At 43.3% G+C, this 20744-nt stretch overlaps 1 protein-coding gene across 1 annotated transcript in view; it reads right to left on the reverse strand.

The window, feature by feature from the left end:
* The window catches only part of TBC1D32 (TBC1 domain family member 32), a 1886357-nt gene that overhangs the window by 1699555 nt on the left and 166058 nt on the right, over positions 1-20744 (reverse strand). The window contains exon 6 of the mRNA XM_044086982.1: positions 14786-14845. Within this exon, the coding sequence (XP_043942917.1) occupies positions 14786-14845 (60 nt within the window). The remainder of the gene's footprint in view (positions 1-14785; positions 14846-20744) is intronic.

Here is a 20744-nt window from a genome sequence, read left to right on the forward strand (position 1 = left end):
GATGAATCTATCCCTCCAGCATGTCCTATTAATAGCCGTGTCGAGGTTTAAGTCTCCCGCCCTTGTGGCTCTGATGGATCTAGATTTTTTGAGGTGAAGCATATTCATCAAATCTGGGTTTGACATGGCCTTGTATGTTAGGCAAAGGTCACCTCTGAGCAAGCGGTAAGCGACTGAATAGAGCTGGAGTTCTTTCAGTCAGGCAGCATAGGACAGATGTTTGAGACCCTTTATCCTTTTGGTGAGGAACTTTGTGGCCTCTCCAGCTGCTGCAAGTGTCGGGTCAGATACATTCCGAATGGGGCATTGTACTCAATCATTGGTCTGATGAGTGATGAGTATAGGGAGACTATGACCTCCCTTGATCTAGATGAGAATCCCTTCATGATAAGGTGGGCAATGTAGAAGGTCTTCCTAACTACTTTAGCTACATGGGTGTCGAATGACAGACTACTATCAACCTGGGTCCCCAGGTCCCTGATAACTTCTTCTGTACTCAGTGGATTGCCACCTATTTGGTAGCTAGGGGTAACCTTGTTTTTCCCAAGGGTATGACTATGCATTTTTGGCATTTAACTTTAGGCCATGGCTCTGGCACCAGTTATCCGCTTCTGTGAGACCCTTCTGAAGGATATCTGTGTCAGATGTGTTTTCTACTATGGCCAGTTTGCAGTCATCTGCAAACTTTGTCAGCCATAACCCTCCTGTGTTTGCTTGTACTTCGGAAAAGTAGATGCCAAACAAGAGTGGGCCCAGGACTGAGCCCTGTGGTACACCACTTGTGACAGGCTTTGAGTCTGACATGGCGCCAGCAACTCTGACCCTGTGGGTTCTGTCACTCAGCCAGTTTGCAACCCATCTTGTGATGTATGGGTTAACATTTAAGCTGATGAGTTTTTCAATGATACCAGAGTGGGGTATTGTATCAAAGGCCTTCGCCAGATCGAGGTAGGCTGTATGGACTGCCTTTCCCTCATCAATGGTAATCTCAAAACTCTGGACCACACCCAGTTTGAGTGTGTAAAAGGCAGATCATGTCTCCTAAACCTGACAGACTTCTTTGAAGAGGTCACCAAAGCCATAGATGAGGGTAAGGTGGTTCACACAGCCTATCTAGATCTCACCAAGGCTTTCAACACCATCCCCCACTCTGGAATTATAGATAAACTCACTAAACTAGGTATAAATCCCTATGTCACAAGATGGGTTGCCAAGTGGCTCACTGACCGAACCCACACTGTGAAAGTAGCAGACTCCAAATACGGCTTCAGACCAGTGACAAGTGGAGTACCACAGGGTTCATTCCTAGGTCCTCTCCTGTTTGGTATCTACTTCTCTGAAGTACAGGCTAACACAGAAGGTCTTTGGCTAACAAAGTTCGCAGATGACTTTAAACTAGGAGCCATAATCGAAACTCATAATGATGTGGACATCCTACAAAAGGGCCTCACTGAGACAGACACCTGGTTTCAAAGCCATGGCCTCAAGCTCAAGGCCAAAAAGTGCATTGTCATCCCTTTTGATAAAATCTCTGTACCCATGAACTACCACATAGGTGGTAGTCTACTTAACACCCAAAGTGTGATAAGAGACCTTGGAACACAGGTGGACAGTAGTCTCTCCTTTGATAATCACATTGCCACAGTAGTCAGGAAATCCTTCTATGGCACACCTCATCACAAAAGGTTTCTCATCCAGGAAAAAAGAGGTCATTGTTCCCTCTACTCATCACTCATTAGACCCATTATAGAGTACAATGCCCCTTTTAATATGTACCTCACAAGACATCTATAACAACTAGAAAGGCCGCAGAAATACCTCACAAAGAGGATTACCGGCCTCAAATAAATGCCCTACACTGACCGTCTCAAAAAACACCAGCTTTACTCCGTCACATATTGCCTACTCAGAGGCGATCTCTGCCTAACATACAAAGCTATGTCAAACCCAGGGCTGTTGGACATGCTCCACTTAAAGAAATCCCAATCCCTCCGAGCTACACGCTCTAGGGACCTAAACCTTGTCACCACAATAAACAGAACATGCTGGAGGGATAGATTCCTGTCCCAGAGACTTCCCATACTTTGGATCCAACTACCTATCTATAGCAAACAAAGCTCCTGATTAGCACTCTTCAAGAAAAATCTTGATGACTGGATGGCAGATAGGAAATTCATCCCTGGGATCACTTATGTGGCTCTGCTCGACAGGGGCACAGGAGAATAATTTTCTTGGGTGGCGAAAGCCAGGGTACCTTTTTGGCTAGGCTTATATAGGCTATACGGCCAATAGCCTAGTACCTACCTATGAACCTATTAAAAGACTGATTTATATTGGATTTTGACACCATCTTCGGAAGAAATGACAGGTTGGTACATAAGGAAAACCACGTATGGGGGTTCTGAGCACAATCCTTGGATCTCAGAAATTCTTCTGGCCAAGGTGATGACTACTTAGAAAATTGTCTTCCATGAAAAATATTTGAGCTTGCATGCAGCTGTGGGTTCAAAGGGAGATTGTGTAAGAGACTGCAGCACACAGTTTAGGTCCAAAGGGGGGTAGGATCTTTAAAGGGGGCACCTTAAGAGTAGAGTGCCTTTCAAAAATGCTTTGCTCAACTTATTGGACACTACAGACGAACCATTTATTCCAACATCAAAACTGGAAATTGCTGCTAATTGTACTTTAACAGTAGAAGAACTAGCTCTTTCTTCAAAAAGATGCACTAGAAATTCCAAGATATTATGAATGGGGGCTGAAAAAGGTTCAACATTATGTTTTTATCCCAAAAAACAAATTTGTTCCATTTGCTGGAGTACAGTTTCCTGGTGGAAGGTTAATGGGAGGACAAAAAAATATGATAGATAGAAAAAGAGAGCCTAGGTTGCCTGGCTATTAATGGAACTGGAGGAACCAGACAGTTAGCCTGAGATTCACTATGTCTGGATGTATCATGCCTGTTGAGTGAGACAGGAAGTACGAAGTTGGATCCAGAAACCAAGGTTGTTGAATCAGGTGATGCAAAAGGAAAGGAAACCAAATTTGTCAAGGTCAATAAGGGGCAATGAGGATGACCTTGCTCTTCAACCTTGCAGATTTCTGAAAACACTTGGGAATGAATGGAGTGGGAGGATATGCATAAAGGAGAATGGGGGTCAATCGTGAAGTACAGCATCCCTCTGGGATTCCCTCTGTTGGAGGATTAGGGCAAAGTAGTTGCTGCATTTGTTGTTCAGGGGGAATGTGAACAGATCACAGCAAGGCTGACCCCCACTGTTGGAAGATAGTGTTTGCAAATGTTTTGTTGAGGGACCATTCCTGAGGTAGAAGAATGCACCTGCTCAATATGTCTGCTATTATATTGGATTTCTCCGGAAATGTGCATTGCTAAAAGAAAGCATTTGGAAGAGATCACCCACTGCCACACTCAGAGCTTCAACACAATGGGTAGGATTTGGTTCCTCCCTGTTCGCTGATGTACCAGACGACTGACATGCTGTCCGACTGTACTGCAATTCTCCCCAAAAGGAGAGCATTCTGAAATGCCTGCAACGCTAATAGCACTTCTGTCATCTCTAGGACATTTATATGCAAACTGCCCTCCTTGGGGAACCAGGTGCCTTGGACTATCTTCCCCAGATAATGCCCCCCTCCCCCCAGCTGGGAAGTATCTGTGGTCACTACGGTCTTAGGCTGAGGGGGAATTAATGGATGACCTTGTAGAACCTGGTCTGAATGAATCCACCACTTGAGATCTCTCTTGCAGATGTGAGTGATTCTTATCTTACAAGGCATAGGTTGATAAAGAATTGACCAGTGAGCCACTAACATTCATTGAAGAATTTTAATATAAAATCTGGCAAGCAGTACTAAGGTTATTGCTGCTGCCATTCATCCCAGAGCTTGAAGGACCAGTTGAGCTGAAATTGAGGTGCTGCAGATTATCTTTTGACTTGGAATCCTATAGTTTGAACTATCAGTAATGGAAGGGAAACAATGTTTTTTCTGTATTAGAAGTGTTCCTATAAACTCTAAACTCTGAGTTGGCTGCAGAGATTTGTTTTAGTTTATGGTTATCCCCAGAAAAGAGCAAGTCTGGAGAACCTGGTCTCTTGTACATATGAGCTGATGCCTGATCAGAGTAGTAATGAGACAGACATCCAGATATGGAAACACTCGGAACCCTTGCATTCTCAGGTGGGCTGCTACTACTGCCATGCACTTGGTAAACACCCTGGAAGCTGTGGTGAGTCCAAAAGGCAGTACTGTGAACTGAGCATAACTGGCTCCCAGTCAGAAGCATAAGTAACTTATTAATCGTCTGTTCATCATTATGTGCTAGTACATGTCCTGAAAGTCCAGAAAAAAAAAGAATGAACTGAACCATGACCATCTGAAACTTGGTTCTTTGAACTGTCTTGTTTAGTCTGGAGAGATCCAGAATTGGTCAACTGTCTCATTTTTTTTTTGGCACCAAAAAGAACCTTGAGTAAGTTCCAGATTGTATCTGGTTTGGCGGGACCTCTTGGATGACTACTTTTCTAGCAGCATTAGTATTCGAATTGCTGCTTGTTCCCTCTGACTGGATGGAACATCAGGGATTTTTCTTGAAAGTGAGGGTGAAGGGGGAAAGGGTATTATATAGCCTCTGGAAATAATTTTCCGCACCAAAGTATCTATTGTTATATCTAGCCAGGCTCTCTGGTGTAAGGATAATCATCCTCTGTCTCCAGACAATTGGGTCTCCTTTTAAGAGCGCTGGTAGGGCTTGTCAAAGAAAGATTCTCTGGAAGCCTGCTACTGCAGACTACCTCTGTCACTGAGGTATCTTTGTCCATTAGAGTTCCCTCCTCTGCCTCTGGGGGAACCACCTCCAAGTGTGTCTTGAAAAGGACGCTGAGACTTCCTGCACCACATTTTTCAACCACCTTGCTGATTCCTAGAAAAAATTTGTTGAGGAGATGAAAAACACACACCCATAGCAGACAGGGTCTTCGTTGTTTTCACAGCTGGACAGAGTGTCTTTTACTTTGGGTATGAATAAAGCCATTCCATCAAAAGGAGCAATGACAAAAGAAGACCTGACAGGCTCCACAAACTCACAGAGGTGCATCCAAGTGTGTCTCCTTATGGAAATGCCTGAAAAAACTGCCTCTGAGGTTCTTTCCGCTACATGCGAGATAAACCTCATAGATGAATTGGATATGAACTATAGGGCTGTCAGCTGGGAATTGACAGATGCCTGAACTTCATCAGAAACAGCACCCAAGAAGGTATTTGATAACTCCTTGATCAAATCCCTCTGTAGCCTAGTAAAGTACTTAAATAGTTCAGAGACCTCAAAGTGAAGGTCGCTGAAGCACAGGCATGTTTCCCAAATCTGTCCATTGCTCACAACTTCCTGTTGGGGGTATGGACAGTGGATCTTTCCTCAGCTAGTTCCTTTTTGGTGGCCAGCTCAATGACCATGGCATCAACAGGAACTCCCTTCCCCCAAAATTGTCTATCTGCATGTGGTGCCATTATTCTATCTGGTATGTGAGTAACGGGCTCTATGGTGTTGTGGCCCGCCATGAGATCAAGCCAATGAGTTCATCGGTGGGCGCAGTCACCCAGGAGGTGGAGGGTCCAGTACCAAATGCCTCCAGGAGAACAGATTCCTAGACATAGGGTTTCTGGATGTCCATCCACCTCTCTTGTTTAACAATTTCTAGAATGTCTCCAAAAGAGACATCTTCAGGAGGTGATCATGGGGATACTTCATCTTCATCAAAATCTATGTCTTCAGTGATGACCTCCTCTGGGCAGTCTAAGTGTTTCCTCTTACACATCCTCTTCCTAGGGACCTCCTCAGTGGGGTGCTCTGGGGGAGGTATCAGAAGAGGAGATTACAGTTCACTGGGTGGGAGCCTGGGGTTTTGGTACTGGCTGTCCCTGTTAAAGGAGATGGTGAAGCTCTGAGTGCTCAAACATCATGGCAGAACACTGAGGATCTGAGGGGGATGGATCTGTCAGAAAGTACAGTTGCGTACACTTACCATAAATGTAGATGTTTGAGTGTATTCACTGTTGCAGTCATCACATTTGGGTTATCCCTTCCAGGGTAGCCCTCGGCCAGCCCGAATACCAGAGGCTTAGTATTTCTGCATCGGTTGCTGTCGCTTCAGGACTGACGTCAGGTCATCAGTAGTACGCAGTAAGGCAGCCGACACCATTACATCAGTTCTTCTTGCCCTGTCAGCTGCCCCCAAGTGGGAACCAGGTTATGGTGCAGTAACCCCACCAGTAGAAAATAAATACCAAAATGTTCCTTGTAAGGAGAGAGAGAGAGAGAGAGAGAGAGAGAGAGAAAGAAGAGGGGGATGGAGGGAGGGAAACTATGACTGCAACAGTGAATACACTCGAATATCTACATTTATGTTAAGTATAGACAACTGTACTATGTTCTTCGTGTTTCACTGTTGCAGTCCATCACATTCGAGTTGATTCCCAAAGCTGAGGGAAAGGGTGGAGGCAGTCAAGGAGACTAGGGGCTGGCTAGGATGCCCTGCAAGACTGCAGTGGCAAAGCTTGCCCCGGATTTGGAGAAGATGGACAGGTGGTAATGCTTGGTAAAAGTGTGAACAGATGTCCAAGTGGCAGCCTCCAGGATGTCCCTGGTGGGGACTCTTCTGAGGAAAGCTGCAGAGGCGGAGGCTGCTCTGGTGAAGTGAGTCCTGACCCCCATAGGGGGAGATTTTCCATGTTGCTTTTAACAGAAATGGATGCAGTGTGCTATCCATTTGGAAAATGTTTGTTTGGAGATGGCTTTGCCCTCTGCCCCTGCAGCAAAGCTAACCAGTAATTGATCAGACTTTCTGAATGATTTAGTCCTGTCTAGATAAAATCTGAGCTGTCTGTGCACATCTAGAGAGTGCAGGATCCTTTCCCCCGTGTTTTGTGGGTTAGAGAAAAAGGTGGGCAAATGAATGGATTGGTTGACAGCCACAGTGGACACCATTTTGGGCATGAAGGATGGGTTAGTCCTGAGGGAAACCCTGTCAGCATGGAAGATGATGAAGGGCTCCACAGCCATGAGTGCTTGTAACTCGGAGACTCTTCTAGCTGAAGTGATGGCCAGAAGAAAAGCTGTCTTCCAGGAGAGAAATTTGATGATGCTGGTTCAAAGGGGGGCAAGGTGAGCTTTTCCAACACAAAGTTAAGGCCCCAAGCTGGGGTAGGTGCTCTTCTGGGTGGCCTCAAGTTTGATCAGAGGGTGTGAGCAAAGGAGCTGCTCAGTGTGGAAATGAGCAGAGATAGCAGAAGCATTACTTTTAATAGAGGAAAAAGAGAGACCACTGTGTAGCAGGTCAGCTAGGTAATCCAGGATGAGAGGTAGGGAGGGCTGTGCCGTATCGGCTCCCTTAGCCTGAATCCAGGTGCAGAACCTTTTCCATTTGTCAGCATAAGACTTTCTAGTGCTAGGGCATCTGGCCTCACGTATAACATCTAGAACCTGTTTACTGAGGTTGGCAGATTGATCAGTGGTCAGGGAATAAGCCAGGCTGCTAAATTGAGGGTCTGCAATTGGGGGTGCATGAATTTTCCTTCCCTCTGGGTCAGGAGGGTTGGGGTCTGAGGGAGATGCCATGGTGGCAGTGGAGATAGGCTGCACAGCAGTGGGTACCAGTGCTGGCAAGACCAGTCAGGAGCAATAAGAATTGTCCTTGGTTTTTCCTCCCTTATTTTGAGCAGTATCCTGGTGATGAGAGGTAGTGGAGGAAATGCATAGACCGATAGACTGACCCAGGGGAAGGGTAGGGCATCCACTTTCCAAGTCATGCAGTGATGCTCCCTAGTGCAGAACTTGCTGAGCTAATGGTTGGTGTGGGAGGCAAAGAGGTTGACCTTCGGGATGCCCCATTTCAGAGTTATTAGGGTGAAGGTTCTTTTGTCTAGCTGCCACTCGTGTGGGTCCAGAGGATTTCTGCTTAAGTGGTCTACCAGAGAGTTTAGAGAACCTGGCAGGAATTGTGCTAACAGGTAGAGTTGCATGGCAGAGGCTGTGTGCTAAAGGGTCATGGCCAGCCTGCATAGAGGGTAGGAGTGAGTCTTTCCCCACTTGTTGATATACCACATCACAGTGGTGTTGTCTGCTTTGACCAGGAGAGCCCCTGGGGAGAGAAGGGGCCTAAAAGCTGTCAATGCGTGCTGGACAGCTAACATTTCTTTTTGGTTGATGTGCAGATGGATTTGCTGTGGGCTCCATTGGCCCTGTATGCACCTGCCGTCCAGGTGTGCACCCCAGGCATAGTCTGATGCATTTCTGGTGAGGGTCTGCGCGGTGAGGGGTGGTAAGAAAAGTAGTCCTTTGCTGTGGGAGCATGCTGCTGCCCACCACAGAAAATCTTTCCTTAGGCAAGGTATCGTTGGTATAAGAGTTTCCAGGTCTTTACAGTGTTGACACCAAAGGCTTTTTAAGTAACACTTGAAGTTTCCATATAAAATCTGGCATATGGAATGAGTAGAATGCAAGATGCCATAAACCCCAGAGCTTGCAGGATTTCCTTGCAGATAACTGGGGTCTGCTGGCTAGTAGAGAGAAGTAGGCTGTCAGGTAAGTTTACTTTTCTGGTGTAAGGAATGTCATCTGGGATGCTGTGTCCAGGCTTGCTCCCAGGAATATAATCCTTTGTGTGGGTGCCAGTTTGGATTTCTTTTCGTTGATAGTGTACCCTAGGGAGGTCAGTAGGGACTTTACAAAGGCCAAGTGCTTATGCAACTTTTCCTGACTGTCTGCCTGAATTAGGCAGTCGTCTAAGTATGGGTAAATTTGGATATTCCTTTGTCTGCAAAAGGCAATGGAGGGAGCCAGACATTTTGTGAAAACTCTGGGAGCAGTAGATAAGCCAAAGGGAAGTGCTCTATTGCCCTCATACAGAGCAGGAAAAGGACTTGCTTTATTGCCTCTGCCCACTGGTTTGGGGGTAGATCTGGGAACCCTTCTGGAGTTAGAAGAGTGTGGAAAGAAAATCTGTATTCCTGGGACACCTGAGAACCCAGCGGTCGTTGGTAATGGTGGCCCAGGTGCTTGCGTGAAAGGAGAGGTTTCCTCCTAAGGCTAAGTGTAGGTGGGCAGAAGGAGGGGGTGGGGGAGTCATTGTGAATTCTTATCATGAGGGGTGGCTTAGTACTCCCTGTTTTTGAAGTGAAGGAACTCCACTGCCTTGATCTCTGGATTCCCTGTGGCTACTGTCTGGGGGGTCTGCTTCCCCAGGGTCTGGGCTGAACTGACCTGGTGAGAGCAGGAAAGGAACAGTGCTTGGAGGGGCAATGTCTGCTGAACCTGGGTGGCTGGACCTGTAGGAAATATTCAACTGTCTGCATAGATTTAGCTTTTTCTTCCATCTTTTTTAAGACCTCCTCTGCCTTAGTGCCAAATAAGTTGTCTTTGTGCTAAGGTGCATCCAATAATTTAGATTTAACATGGTCTGGCAAGAGTTGTTCCTTAAGCCATGCATGCCTTCTAAGGACAGAACCGGTGACTGCTGCCCTGCAAGAAGCTTCTAGGGCATCAAAACCACAGTGTAAGGCGTGCTTAGCCACTTGACGTGCAGAATGCATTAACTATTGTACCTCTTTAGATTCTGCTCAAGCAGGAAAGGAAGACATTTTTTGTTTGAGGAGTTCCATGGTATGTTGCTGAAATTTTAGCACATGGAACTGGGAATTTAGTGCTCTGATAGCAAGAGTAGCAGAGGTGTATACTTTTTTACCCCATCTGTCTAGTGCTCGGGAATCCCTATCTGAGCGGGTGAGATTCTTAGCAGAGCTTGCTTTAATTCCTTTAGGCCCTTGAGAAATTACCTCAGGGTCAGCAGTAGGATTTTTGAAAATAAATTTGCATGAGTCTGGGTGAAGGAGGGAGGGTGTCAGGAGTCAAAATGGATTCCAGGAAAACATAGTCCACAACATCCAGGACTGGGGGGAATGACCAGGGGTCTGTGCTGTGGAAGATCTAAGAACTCTCTGAGTCTCTTTTTAGACTGAGGGTAGTCCTGACATTCCCACTGGAAATGCTCCCTTAAGGTATGAAGGGTTTCCCCAAAGGAAAAGTCTTTGGGTGGAGAGGCTGAAGGAATGGAATCCTCTGCATCAGAATCCTCATAAGCAGAGAGAGATTGCATGTCTTCATATTCAGATGCATCAGAGTCATCAGACTCCTGTTCAGACAAAACTACTGGGGACAGATCTCTTTTTCTTTTGGAAGGGGTAGCTTGGCGTCCCATGATCAGCATGATAAGGTCTTCCATTATTTTAAGCATTTGAGACTGAGGCAAGAAAGCAGGTGCCTGCGATTGGGTCGTTGGGTCCTTGGGTGCGGATCGTACCTTGGCGCTTAGAAACTCGGTAGTTTTCAAAAGAACGGTAGATGCGAAAGAAGTTATCAGTTTGTGTCAAGAATCGGTAGTGCGAAGTACTTCCTCAGAAGCCGGTGCCTGCTCAGCAGCTCCGGACCCATCCAAGGTAGACACAACCGCAGGATCCTTAGTCAAAGAAGAGTTTTGCGGCATACCAGACTTGAAAAGGGTCTTGGTAGCAGCCTGCGAATCCACAGAAGTGGGCATCAGGGGCTGCGAAAGTGCCTCACTGAGGACCAGAGAACTGATGACAAGCATAACGGAAGCGTCGTCGGTAGGTTTGGACCTGTGCGGTCTGTCTCTGTCTTTATCCTTAAGTTTTTTCAGAAGATCTGCTGTCGGATGGCTTACCGAAGCCATATCGGAATTCGAGGACTGTAAGAGAAAATATCTAGCTACAATAAGGGCCCGATGACGTATAGTTCTGGCGTTAAACAAAGCACAAAAACAGCAGCAAGGGACATCGTGGTCTGGGCCTAAGAAAGTGATGCAGTAAGAATGAAAGTCTCTGTGTGGTATTTGCTTTCCACGGGCCAGACAATTGTTAACTTTTTCTGACATTGGTTAGTGCAAGAAAAAAGGATCCCCAACGGGGTACTTAGCTTTAGAAGACTTCAGCTTCAATTCAGGTAATGGCTGACCAGCACTCATGCAAACTGCTTCTGCTTCGGGCTCCTCAGCAAGAAAGACTGATGTAATGGCGTTGGCTGCCTTACTTTATACTACTGATGACCTGACGTCAGTCCTGAAGCGACAGCAACCGATGCAGAAATACTAAGCCTCTGGTATTCAGGCCAGCCGAGGGCTACCCTGGCAGGGATAACTCAAATGTGATGACAGCAACACTGAAACACAAAGAACATCTGTTTAGGCAGAAAATGCTTTCTCAGTCTTGAAGGCAGAGCAACTTGGAGAGAAAGATGACTTTGTATCTGAGAAGACGCGCTTCTGAATTGTAGGCTTCCCCTGCTCTGAGGGCAAAACCTCTGAGGAGGAAGCCAGAGCCAAGCTATCCAGTGTCAAGGCTCCTAGGTGCAGAGATTGCTCTGAAAACTTCTGAGTCACATGCAACACCTCGGATACGACAGGTGCACTATTGCTCCAGGAGCTCTCCAGATTCGATGGGACTGAAGCCCTCAGAGAAGATATTGGATTTGAGGATAAAGTTATCTTCTGATTCGAGCCAGACAGATCCAGATGACTCAGATACAAAAGCTCTTAAGTTACAGGAGTCAGAGGAGGAATCTGTAATGGGGGAGTAGTAAATATACGACTCTCCTGACTCACAGGGGTAGGAGCTGAAGGAACATCAGTCTGGCTCTGCACCAAGAGAATCTTCTTCACCAGTCTCTCCACATCTTCTTCTGTAAGGCTTCTAGAAGAAGGAGTGGAGTATATGGACAGAGATCTGGGTCTTTCTAAGAATGGAGAAGGTATCCTGTCAGGAACCAGATCCAGTGACAGAGAGTACATTGTTCTGGATAGTAATTTGGCAGTCTGATCAGATCCAAGAGCTTTGACTTCATCGAAACTGACTTAGGAGGCGTCGGATCCCATAATTTTTCCGAAGCTAAATCTTGAATTTTTGCCTTTTTTGGATCTGGGGTTGAGACCAGGTCCTTATGAGACCTCTTTCTTGAGGAGTCTGAAGCTAAGGAGGAGAAAGATGGCTTGGGAGAAGATGATTTTGTAGTTTTTGTTTTAGAGGAAGACGAACCCTCCTATATAGACTCTTCAAATGAAGAAGACCTTTCAGTATCAGCTTATTTTTGCATTCTACCAACATATGAGAGTTAAAGCTGTGACATATTGAGCAATCCTCTTGTAAATGCAGAAGACATTAACAAAATGTGAGGGCATTGGAAAGTGACAGCTTGTGCCCACACTTTGTACATATTTTAAAGCCTGCCAGTTCATCCACCATCACCAATCAAAATAACCGTTAACAATATAATAAAACAGTGAAGAAAGAAATTTTTTTTAGATAGGGAAATAAGAGAAAAAAGAGATGGAAATACCAACAATGGTAAATAGGTTGTAGAGGGAAGGAAGATACTAACAAATGTATCTAAGAGGTACAGAAAAAAACATACAAATGACAGAAGGAAATATTAGAAATTGTAAGAAACAATGGGAAGTTTATAAACAAGTGTAAGAGATAGAAACAGAAAAAGTTTTTTAAGTAAGGAGTTGAAAAAATATGACACTTCCCTGATGTACGCTCAAGACAGATGGAAGACAGCATATTTTGCTTGAAATGGCAAAATAGATCTGAGGTAATTGGGGTTGGTGCATTGTGGGTAAGGAAGAAGCTTGAGAGTTTTTGGTTGCTGCAAGCTTTTGCAACGTCCGAGTTGGATCCAAGGGATTGAATCCAAACCTATCAGTTGAGGACAGAATGAAAATTATCATCATCAGATCATATTTCTGTGATCACTTTGCTGTTGAAGCTTGTTGATGACAGTGTGTGTGTTTGATTGCAACAATCAGAAATATAAAACTGTGGCTGGAAGGAAAATGTTACATTTAAATTGTTAAAAAATAAAATGTTAGCCCACATTATTTTAACATGCTGACATGGGAAAACTACTGCTTCCGCCAAATGACCTCACTGTAATGCTCCTGTAAAAACACCTTTTCCAACAAAGACTGGAAATGTCAGTAGTGACATACCAGCATATTAAAAATAATGTTCAAATAATTCACCTTGAAAATAAAGAAACATTAGCGCTCATCTACCTATGGAAGAAGAAACTATGTAACAGTGTTAGAATGGAAGGATTTCACTTTCTTTTATTTCTGTGCTTTGCAGGTGATCTTTAAAAAATCCACACAGTACAGCACTAGGACTGTTTACTAAATTATTACAAAGTAACAGAAGTCTTCTGTAGTCAGAGCTGCCTAATGGACCATCCTTCCTTCCTGACATAAATTATTCCTTCAGTGCCTACAGCAATGGTGGTAGGACCTCATAAGCCTGTTTCTGATCACAGCTACCCCACTTGCAAACCTGAATCTGGATGCCCTACCTTTGCTAGGACTGCACATGTGTTAACAGCTTTTACAGTGCATGCATATGGCATACTGACCTGCTGAAAGATAAAAAATAAATGTAGTTTTATGCAGCATATTCACAAATGTCTCCCCTTTGCCATGTTCAGGTGTAACATGCCAAATTAATTCCACAAAATTTCAAGAGTAATCAGTCACTAAAAGGAGGTAGTGGTGAAACCCTGCACAACAAGCAGTAATACTTAAATATCAGGCGTTAGGAGGGGCCCTGGGACAGCAAGGACTGTTAACATTAACTGGTGGTGACTGCCAAGTGATGGCAAGACGTGTAAATGAACAGATATTAGGAGGGTGGATCCTACTAGGCAAGAATTATTTATACAAACTGATGTGGGAGAAGGATGCCCCTGGACAATAAGCACTACAGTACCCCAGTACACAGGAGTAACTACTGCTTGTGAACGCTATGCCATGCAAGCTTCATTGTAAGTTTCAGTTTGTGTAGCTGAAGGATTGCAAAACCAAGGCTAACACTAAGCCAACAAATAAGGTCCATGGCAAGTATACATCACACAGCAAAGTCAGTGTTATACAGTGAAGTACATTTCCATGAATCCTTCCTCAGTTCATTACTCACATATAGGAAGTCTGTTATATAATGAAAAAAAACGGGATTCAAAACTGTGGAATTTTAGAGTCACAATACAGGATAGTAAAGAAAGCATTATTCTTTACAGGTTACAAAACTTGCTTTACCTGACAGCTCTTCCAACTGTTTCTGTATCTACAATGCAATACTTCTCCCTAAGTAACTCATGTATGTGACTAAATTCCCATCCCTGCATATATAATGCTTTCTTTTGTATATTACCAGTAAAATGAACTTGTGACAAAACATATTTTTTTCTTGTAGAATATGCTTACATATGATGTCCTTATTAAAAAAGCATAAATCACAGTCTTTTATGTCTTTTTTAAACCAGAATAGTGATTTGGCATTTAATAAAACGGGCGCTACTGATACAAAGTAATTTTAGAATCTTCAAATCAATTTTTCAAATGTTATGACATGCATCATGTACACATGAACTTGCAAACTGGAAAATATGTACACACACACACACACAAAGAAAATCTGAGGTGTGTACTGGAGAACATGAAATATACCCGGGGTGTTTTAGCACAGTTCATACAGTAATAGCTATTCATCTCGTGTTTATAGTCATTATTAATTATCAAGTTCTACAAAATGTGTAAAAAAATACACATGGCAAATATTTAAACAGAGAACACAGTTTTGCTTGAAAATGCTAATGGGATATGTCATGCAAGGAGCTATTTATGATGCACAGTTAATCAGAATTATAACTCACCAGTGATTTGTATTTCTTTTCAAGAAGCTTTAGGACTACTGTTCTACTGTAATACCCATGCTATAAAAGGAAAAAATTAACACTGACCATTAGGTATTTAGACAAGGGAGGATGTCTTCACATCAACATATAGTAACATTTTTAGCTTCAGATGTTAAGTTTCAGTTGAACATTAAAGGTCAAAAACCAAATAAAGTACATTTGTGTGAGCTTATGCACCACAAACATATATATATATATATATATATATATATATATATATATATATATATATCTGAGAAACAATGAGACAGAGCGACATGTATCAGTACAACATAAGGACTTCATCTCCCTGACGACAGTTAATGTTTCACCTATTCTGTCAAGAAGCTCAAAGTTTACATGTGAAATGTCAATACCTGTCTTTTTTATCTTAAACATTTTTCAAGTTTTATGCCTAAATAACACACAAAGCCCATGCTGCAATCACCCATTTCTTCCTCATCACTAGGCAAGATGCTAGGCTTGTCATGGTTGTCACCCAGACAGCCATAAGTGTGTTTTGCATCTTAAATCTATCCCAAGAAGTTAACATGCATGCATGCTTGCACATGGGAGGGCTTGCAGTGCCTTCCCCAATGAGTGTACATTATTGGTCATGGCCCACTGAAAGATACTTTACACACATGACTTGGCAGAGCCAAATACACATCCCCAGCCTGAACGCTGCATGCTGTTACACCTCTCCCTTCAGTAAGTGCCAAAACTGCAGTGGGACAGAATCAATCTCCCCACCCATCTCCATCATATACTAAAGGACTGTATCCTTCAGTTCCACATCATAATCTAGCAATGCCTGCTTCACACTGTTGCTCAACCATTGCAAGATGGAGTATGCCTCATGCAAAAGCAGTGAAATACCAAGTAATCTTGAATTTCTTTAGAGAGAAACTTAAAAAGCAAACGTGTGATGTGCTTACTACAAAAGTAATTTTCAAGGAGGAAACTCTTCAATAGCAAAACAAATGGCCTTCAGCTCATCAGCATCAGTCATCATTCAGCCTGCTGTCTGTGTCATCCTTGGTGCTCTATAAAGCAGTAAACATATACCCCCATGGGCTTGCAGTTGTCTTTCCATAAAACATACAGAAAAGCCATATTAAGTTGTGTTAAATGTCATTTTTTTGTCATAAAACTATTTTTTTTGCTTTCGATAAATCTTGCATCATACAAAATAAAAAGAATGCGAACTATATATTAACTGCACAGAATATGCAATTACTTTCAATGGAAATGCACCAACGCAGGTAAAAAGAGAAGACGGCTTATCAAATGTGTATATGTTTGAAGTACCTAAATCTCAGTGTTCCCTGAAATATTAACTCAGCATCAAAGAATGCATTACTGCATTCAAACTAGCTTGTGTTAAGAAACATTCCTTAGAGAAAAGCTTTGCAAGAAGGATGTGATGTCAAAAAATAACTTGGAAATCCTTGATGAAAGCAAGATATTGCAGATGTGTACCTTGACTGAAGAATAACTAGCTCCTTTCTTAAACAACTGTGATAGAAAGGCTAAAATCTGATCCAAAGGAACAGAAATGGGTGATAATGACTTGACTGATGCTCACTAAAACTTTCTTCCATCTAGGTAAGTAGCAGTGTGCAGAAAAATTAATGTTTGAATGAAAAAGTGGTGGTTATGAACATGTGCAACATTGTGTTACAGTAGCTGGTGTGTATCTGAAAGTGTTGTCAGGTTTGGGTTAGACTAAAGGTTAGGTTGGGCATACAGTGTATGTTTGTATGTCTTGTGTGTACTTTGTGTCCTTTGTCATGTGCTGAGGTACTGTTAGGAAAAAGGTTAACACATAGGGTTAGGTTTATGGTTAGGGTTTGCACATGCAAGTAAGGTGGTGCAGGAGGGGTGAAGAGTTTCCTAGAATTCTTTTAAAATGACTTTAAAAACATAGCATCCTCTTAGTAATCTCAACAACATCTGGAAGGAATTTTAGTTCATGGCCATTACTGGAACTGGAGAAACCATGGGATTAGACACAGGGATAAAATGTAATGGATAATGCTACCCAGACTGGTGATTTACCAGACTGGAACTTTGTGGTTGAAGAATGGGCTTCTCCTTCAGGTGAGGCCATAACAGGGGAGACCAAGTCTGGCAGAGCCAGAAGCATGCTATGAGAATGAGCTGAGACTTGCAATCTTTGATTTTCTATAACAGCCTGGGAATGAAGGGCAGGGGAGGAAAAGTATACAGGAGGATCCAGGGATGACTGTGTGACAGCAGTTACCTGGATGATCGCATCTCCTGAAGAACTATGCTAAGGCACAATGCCCTCCACCTTCTGAATAACCTGTGTGCTGTTCTGATGTCCAAGGTTCAGTCATGGGGAAGCGCTATATGCCTGATGAGCTTTTCTGTAATCATGTTGGGGGACCTGGATATGTGCATTGCTATCAAAATGTTGCAAGTTCAGAGCCAATTCCCATAATCTTATTGTGCCTTTGTACAGGGGATGGGATCTGATTCACCTTTGTGTGTTCAAATACCACATGGCTTCTATATTCTCTGACTGTATGGAGACTATATCTCAAGGGAGCTTGTCTTGAAATGCTTGCTTGCAATGCTTGCAATGCTCTCAACTCGAGTATGTTGCTGTGCAAGGTTGCCTCCTCTACAGTCCATGAAGCTTGAAAAGTCATGCTAATACAATGCCCCCATCCAACATGAGTGCAGATGCAGCCATGGTTACTGTAGCTAGAGGAATGGATTTGGAAAAAAGGAGACTCTCTGGCAATGCTGTTTTGATCCAGTCACAATATTTAGGCTCTGTTTGGGCATGCAAGACAGTTGGAGTTTGTAATGCAACAAGTAAGAAAACTGCTTCCACTGAACAAGCAGAGTCCATTGTAGAATCCTCATACTGAGTCTAGTGTTGGGAACCATATGAATAGAAGCCACCATGAGGCCTAACACTTTCAAAACATGGACTGCCAGTGGTTGGTCTTGTTGTAATTGGGAAGCTGCTTCCAAGATCAATGTTGAAATCTTGTCCTGAGGAAGAATCAACACATATCTGATTGTATCTAGATGACATCCAGTGAAAATGAGATCCTAAGAGGACTCTAACTGGGATGTGGTCTGTGTTTGCAATTATTCCCAAGGACAGGCAAAGGCTGAACAAATATTGTCTTTCTGTTAGCAGATGATGCATCAAAGTGACCACTAAGAGCTAATAGTCAAATTATGGGAAAATGCGTACACTCAAGAGTCACTTGTGAGCTGCAGTCAGGGTCATGCATTTGGTGAACACCCAGGGGGCTGGGGTAAGACCAAAAGGTAGTACCCTGAACTGGTGACAACTGTCTTTTAGCTGTACATACAGGAATCTTCCTGATACTTTGTCCATTTTTATGTGCAAGTAAACATCTTGAAGTTCCAGATAACACATCCAGTACTCTACCTGTAGATAAGGCAAAATGAACTGCAAAGTGACCATCCAGAATATCTTCTGCTTTATGAATCAATTGAGTTGACTCAGATCTAAGATTGGCCTGAGGTCCTTGGTCTTTTTGGGTACTAAAAATAATCTGAAGTACAATCCAGATCCTCTCTGGTCTGGTGAGTCCTTCTGAATTGCTCTCGACTCCTTGCTCACTACTTCTTTCTGTCTGGATGGTACTTGGGGTTGGTGAGACATCTGAATTAGGGGTTTTAAACAAAAGATAATGAAGTAGCCTCTTGATATGAAACATCTCTAGTAATAGACATCCATGACAGAGCATGCAAGCAGAAATGTCCTCTGACCGTCTCCAGAGGGGAGCAGTCAGGCAAAGGGTCATAAGGAGGAAAGCCTCAAAAGAAGCCTCCACCCCCTGGTTACTGGAACCACCTCTTCCTCTGACATGGTGCACAGAAGGAGATTCCCCTCTGCCTTGATGTCTGAGGAAGCAGACAGGACTCTGTGAAAGCGCTCACGTTTTATATTTTTACTATTTTGTATTAAAGTGTTGTTTTGCCGTGTGTATTCCAATGAGTTGTTGGCTTTTTTGGAATATTATACTTTTATCATTGGTTACTTAATCTAGATTCAGGGGATCTGTGTTTGATAAAACCATAAATTCCTTGCCCCTTTCTCATTCTTCTGGAATGTTCTTTGAGGGGCCATGAACTTGACCACAAAACAGTGAGCGTGTTGACTTTCTGCTCACATGTAGGCAGCCTGGCCTTAACTTGTTGTCCTTATAGTGAATTGCCATCAAATGGGGTGCTGGTGAAAGCTGCTTTAAAGTGGTCCAGAAAATCTGTAAGCTGGAATCAAGCTTGTCTCCTCACGATCAGATCTGACCTGTAGATCTAGCTACTCTATCCATAATAAAACATGCATGGAGATGCACAAACAGCAAACAAATAAATTCAAACCAGCCCAAACGTTGAAAATGTTGAAACACAGGTGCCCATTTTGTATTAAACAGAAGATTTTATTTTGTCATGGTTCAGCTTCTTTATTCCAGCTAACTCCCTACTGGGCACCTGTGTTTCAACATTTTCAGTGCATGGAGATGAATGAAGTGGTACCCATGCTACCCATGGTCACCACCAGTTGCTCCAATTGAGAGTGAAGCTCCCTAGCGGGCAACTGTGCTAGAGTTTCAAATTCTTTCTAGCTAATGTCTCTGTGAAAGCTGATCTTGGGCACTACTGTAGTTTAGATCTCTAATGGAAAATGTACTGGACACATACACACTCTTTCTGAGCCCACCCACCATCCTGGACTCTTTGTTAGAGTTTTGATATGCTGGTTGTTTCCTGTGATGCCCTTTTTAGCAACCATGGCCACCACAATGGAGTCAACAAGAGGTCTTTCACTGCAGTGAGGCCTGTCTTTTGGAGTATGGAATACCCTTGTCCACTTTTCTGGGGATAAGCCCACTATGTCTAGCACATTCCAGACCTTGCAGCAGACTATGTCTACATATTTGTCCAGGGGAGGCACTACTCATGCAGCAGAAGGAGAGGTGTCAGAGGCCTCCTGCAAAATCTGCTCCTCAGAGGAGTTTGGGTCTACAAGTCAAGATCTAAGAAATAAAAAAAGTACAGTTGTGTACACTTATCATAAATGTAGATGTTCATGTATTCACTGTTGCAGTCATTACATTTGGGTAATCTGCTGGCAGGTTGCCCTCAGTCAGCCTGAATAACAAAATCTTGGGTCCTGTGTCAGTTGCTGTCTCCTCTTCCATGACGTCAGGGTCGTCAGGGGTATAAAACATGCAGCTGACACCATTTGAATCAGTTTTTCTTGCCCCAGATGTCAGGTGTCCCCCAAATGGGGAGCACAAATTATATATATATATATATATATATATATATATATATATATATATATATGTGCATGTAATTTAGAACACAAAAAAAATTACCTCTAACTAAAAGCAAATGCACCAAAAAGGCTTTTGAGCATAGTGAAGGAAAGAAGAGGTATAATAAGAAAGAAAAAAAGGGGGATGGTGGGTGGGTAACCCGGACTGCAACAGTGAATACACTTGAACATCTACATTTATGGTAAGTGTACACAACTGTACTATGTTCTTCATGTTTCACTGTTGCAGTCATTACATTTGGGTAGAATCCCAAAGCTATGGATGGGAGGATGGAATTATACAGCATTAGGAGCAGCTATAAGGCCCTGCAGGACAGCAGTGGCAAAGCCTGCCCTGGATTTAGAAAAGAGAGGTAAATGGTAGTGTTTGGTGAACGTATGAACTGAGCTCCAAGTAGCAGCTTCTAGAATGTCTCTGGTAGGAACCCCTCTGAGAAAAGCTGCAGAAGTAGATGCAGCCCTGGTGGAATGGGATCTGATCCCCTTGGGGACAGGTTTACCATGGTGCATGAAGCAGAAACGAATACAATGGCTTATCCATTTTGAAATAGTCTGCTTTGAAATAGCCTTCCCCTCTAC

Source organism: Protopterus annectens, chromosome 1.part1, assembly GCF_019279795.1.
Source record: "Protopterus annectens isolate FY-2018-M chromosome 1.part1, PAN1.0, whole genome shotgun sequence".
In the NCBI taxonomy this organism is placed as follows: domain Eukaryota; kingdom Metazoa; phylum Chordata; order Ceratodontiformes; family Protopteridae; genus Protopterus; species Protopterus annectens.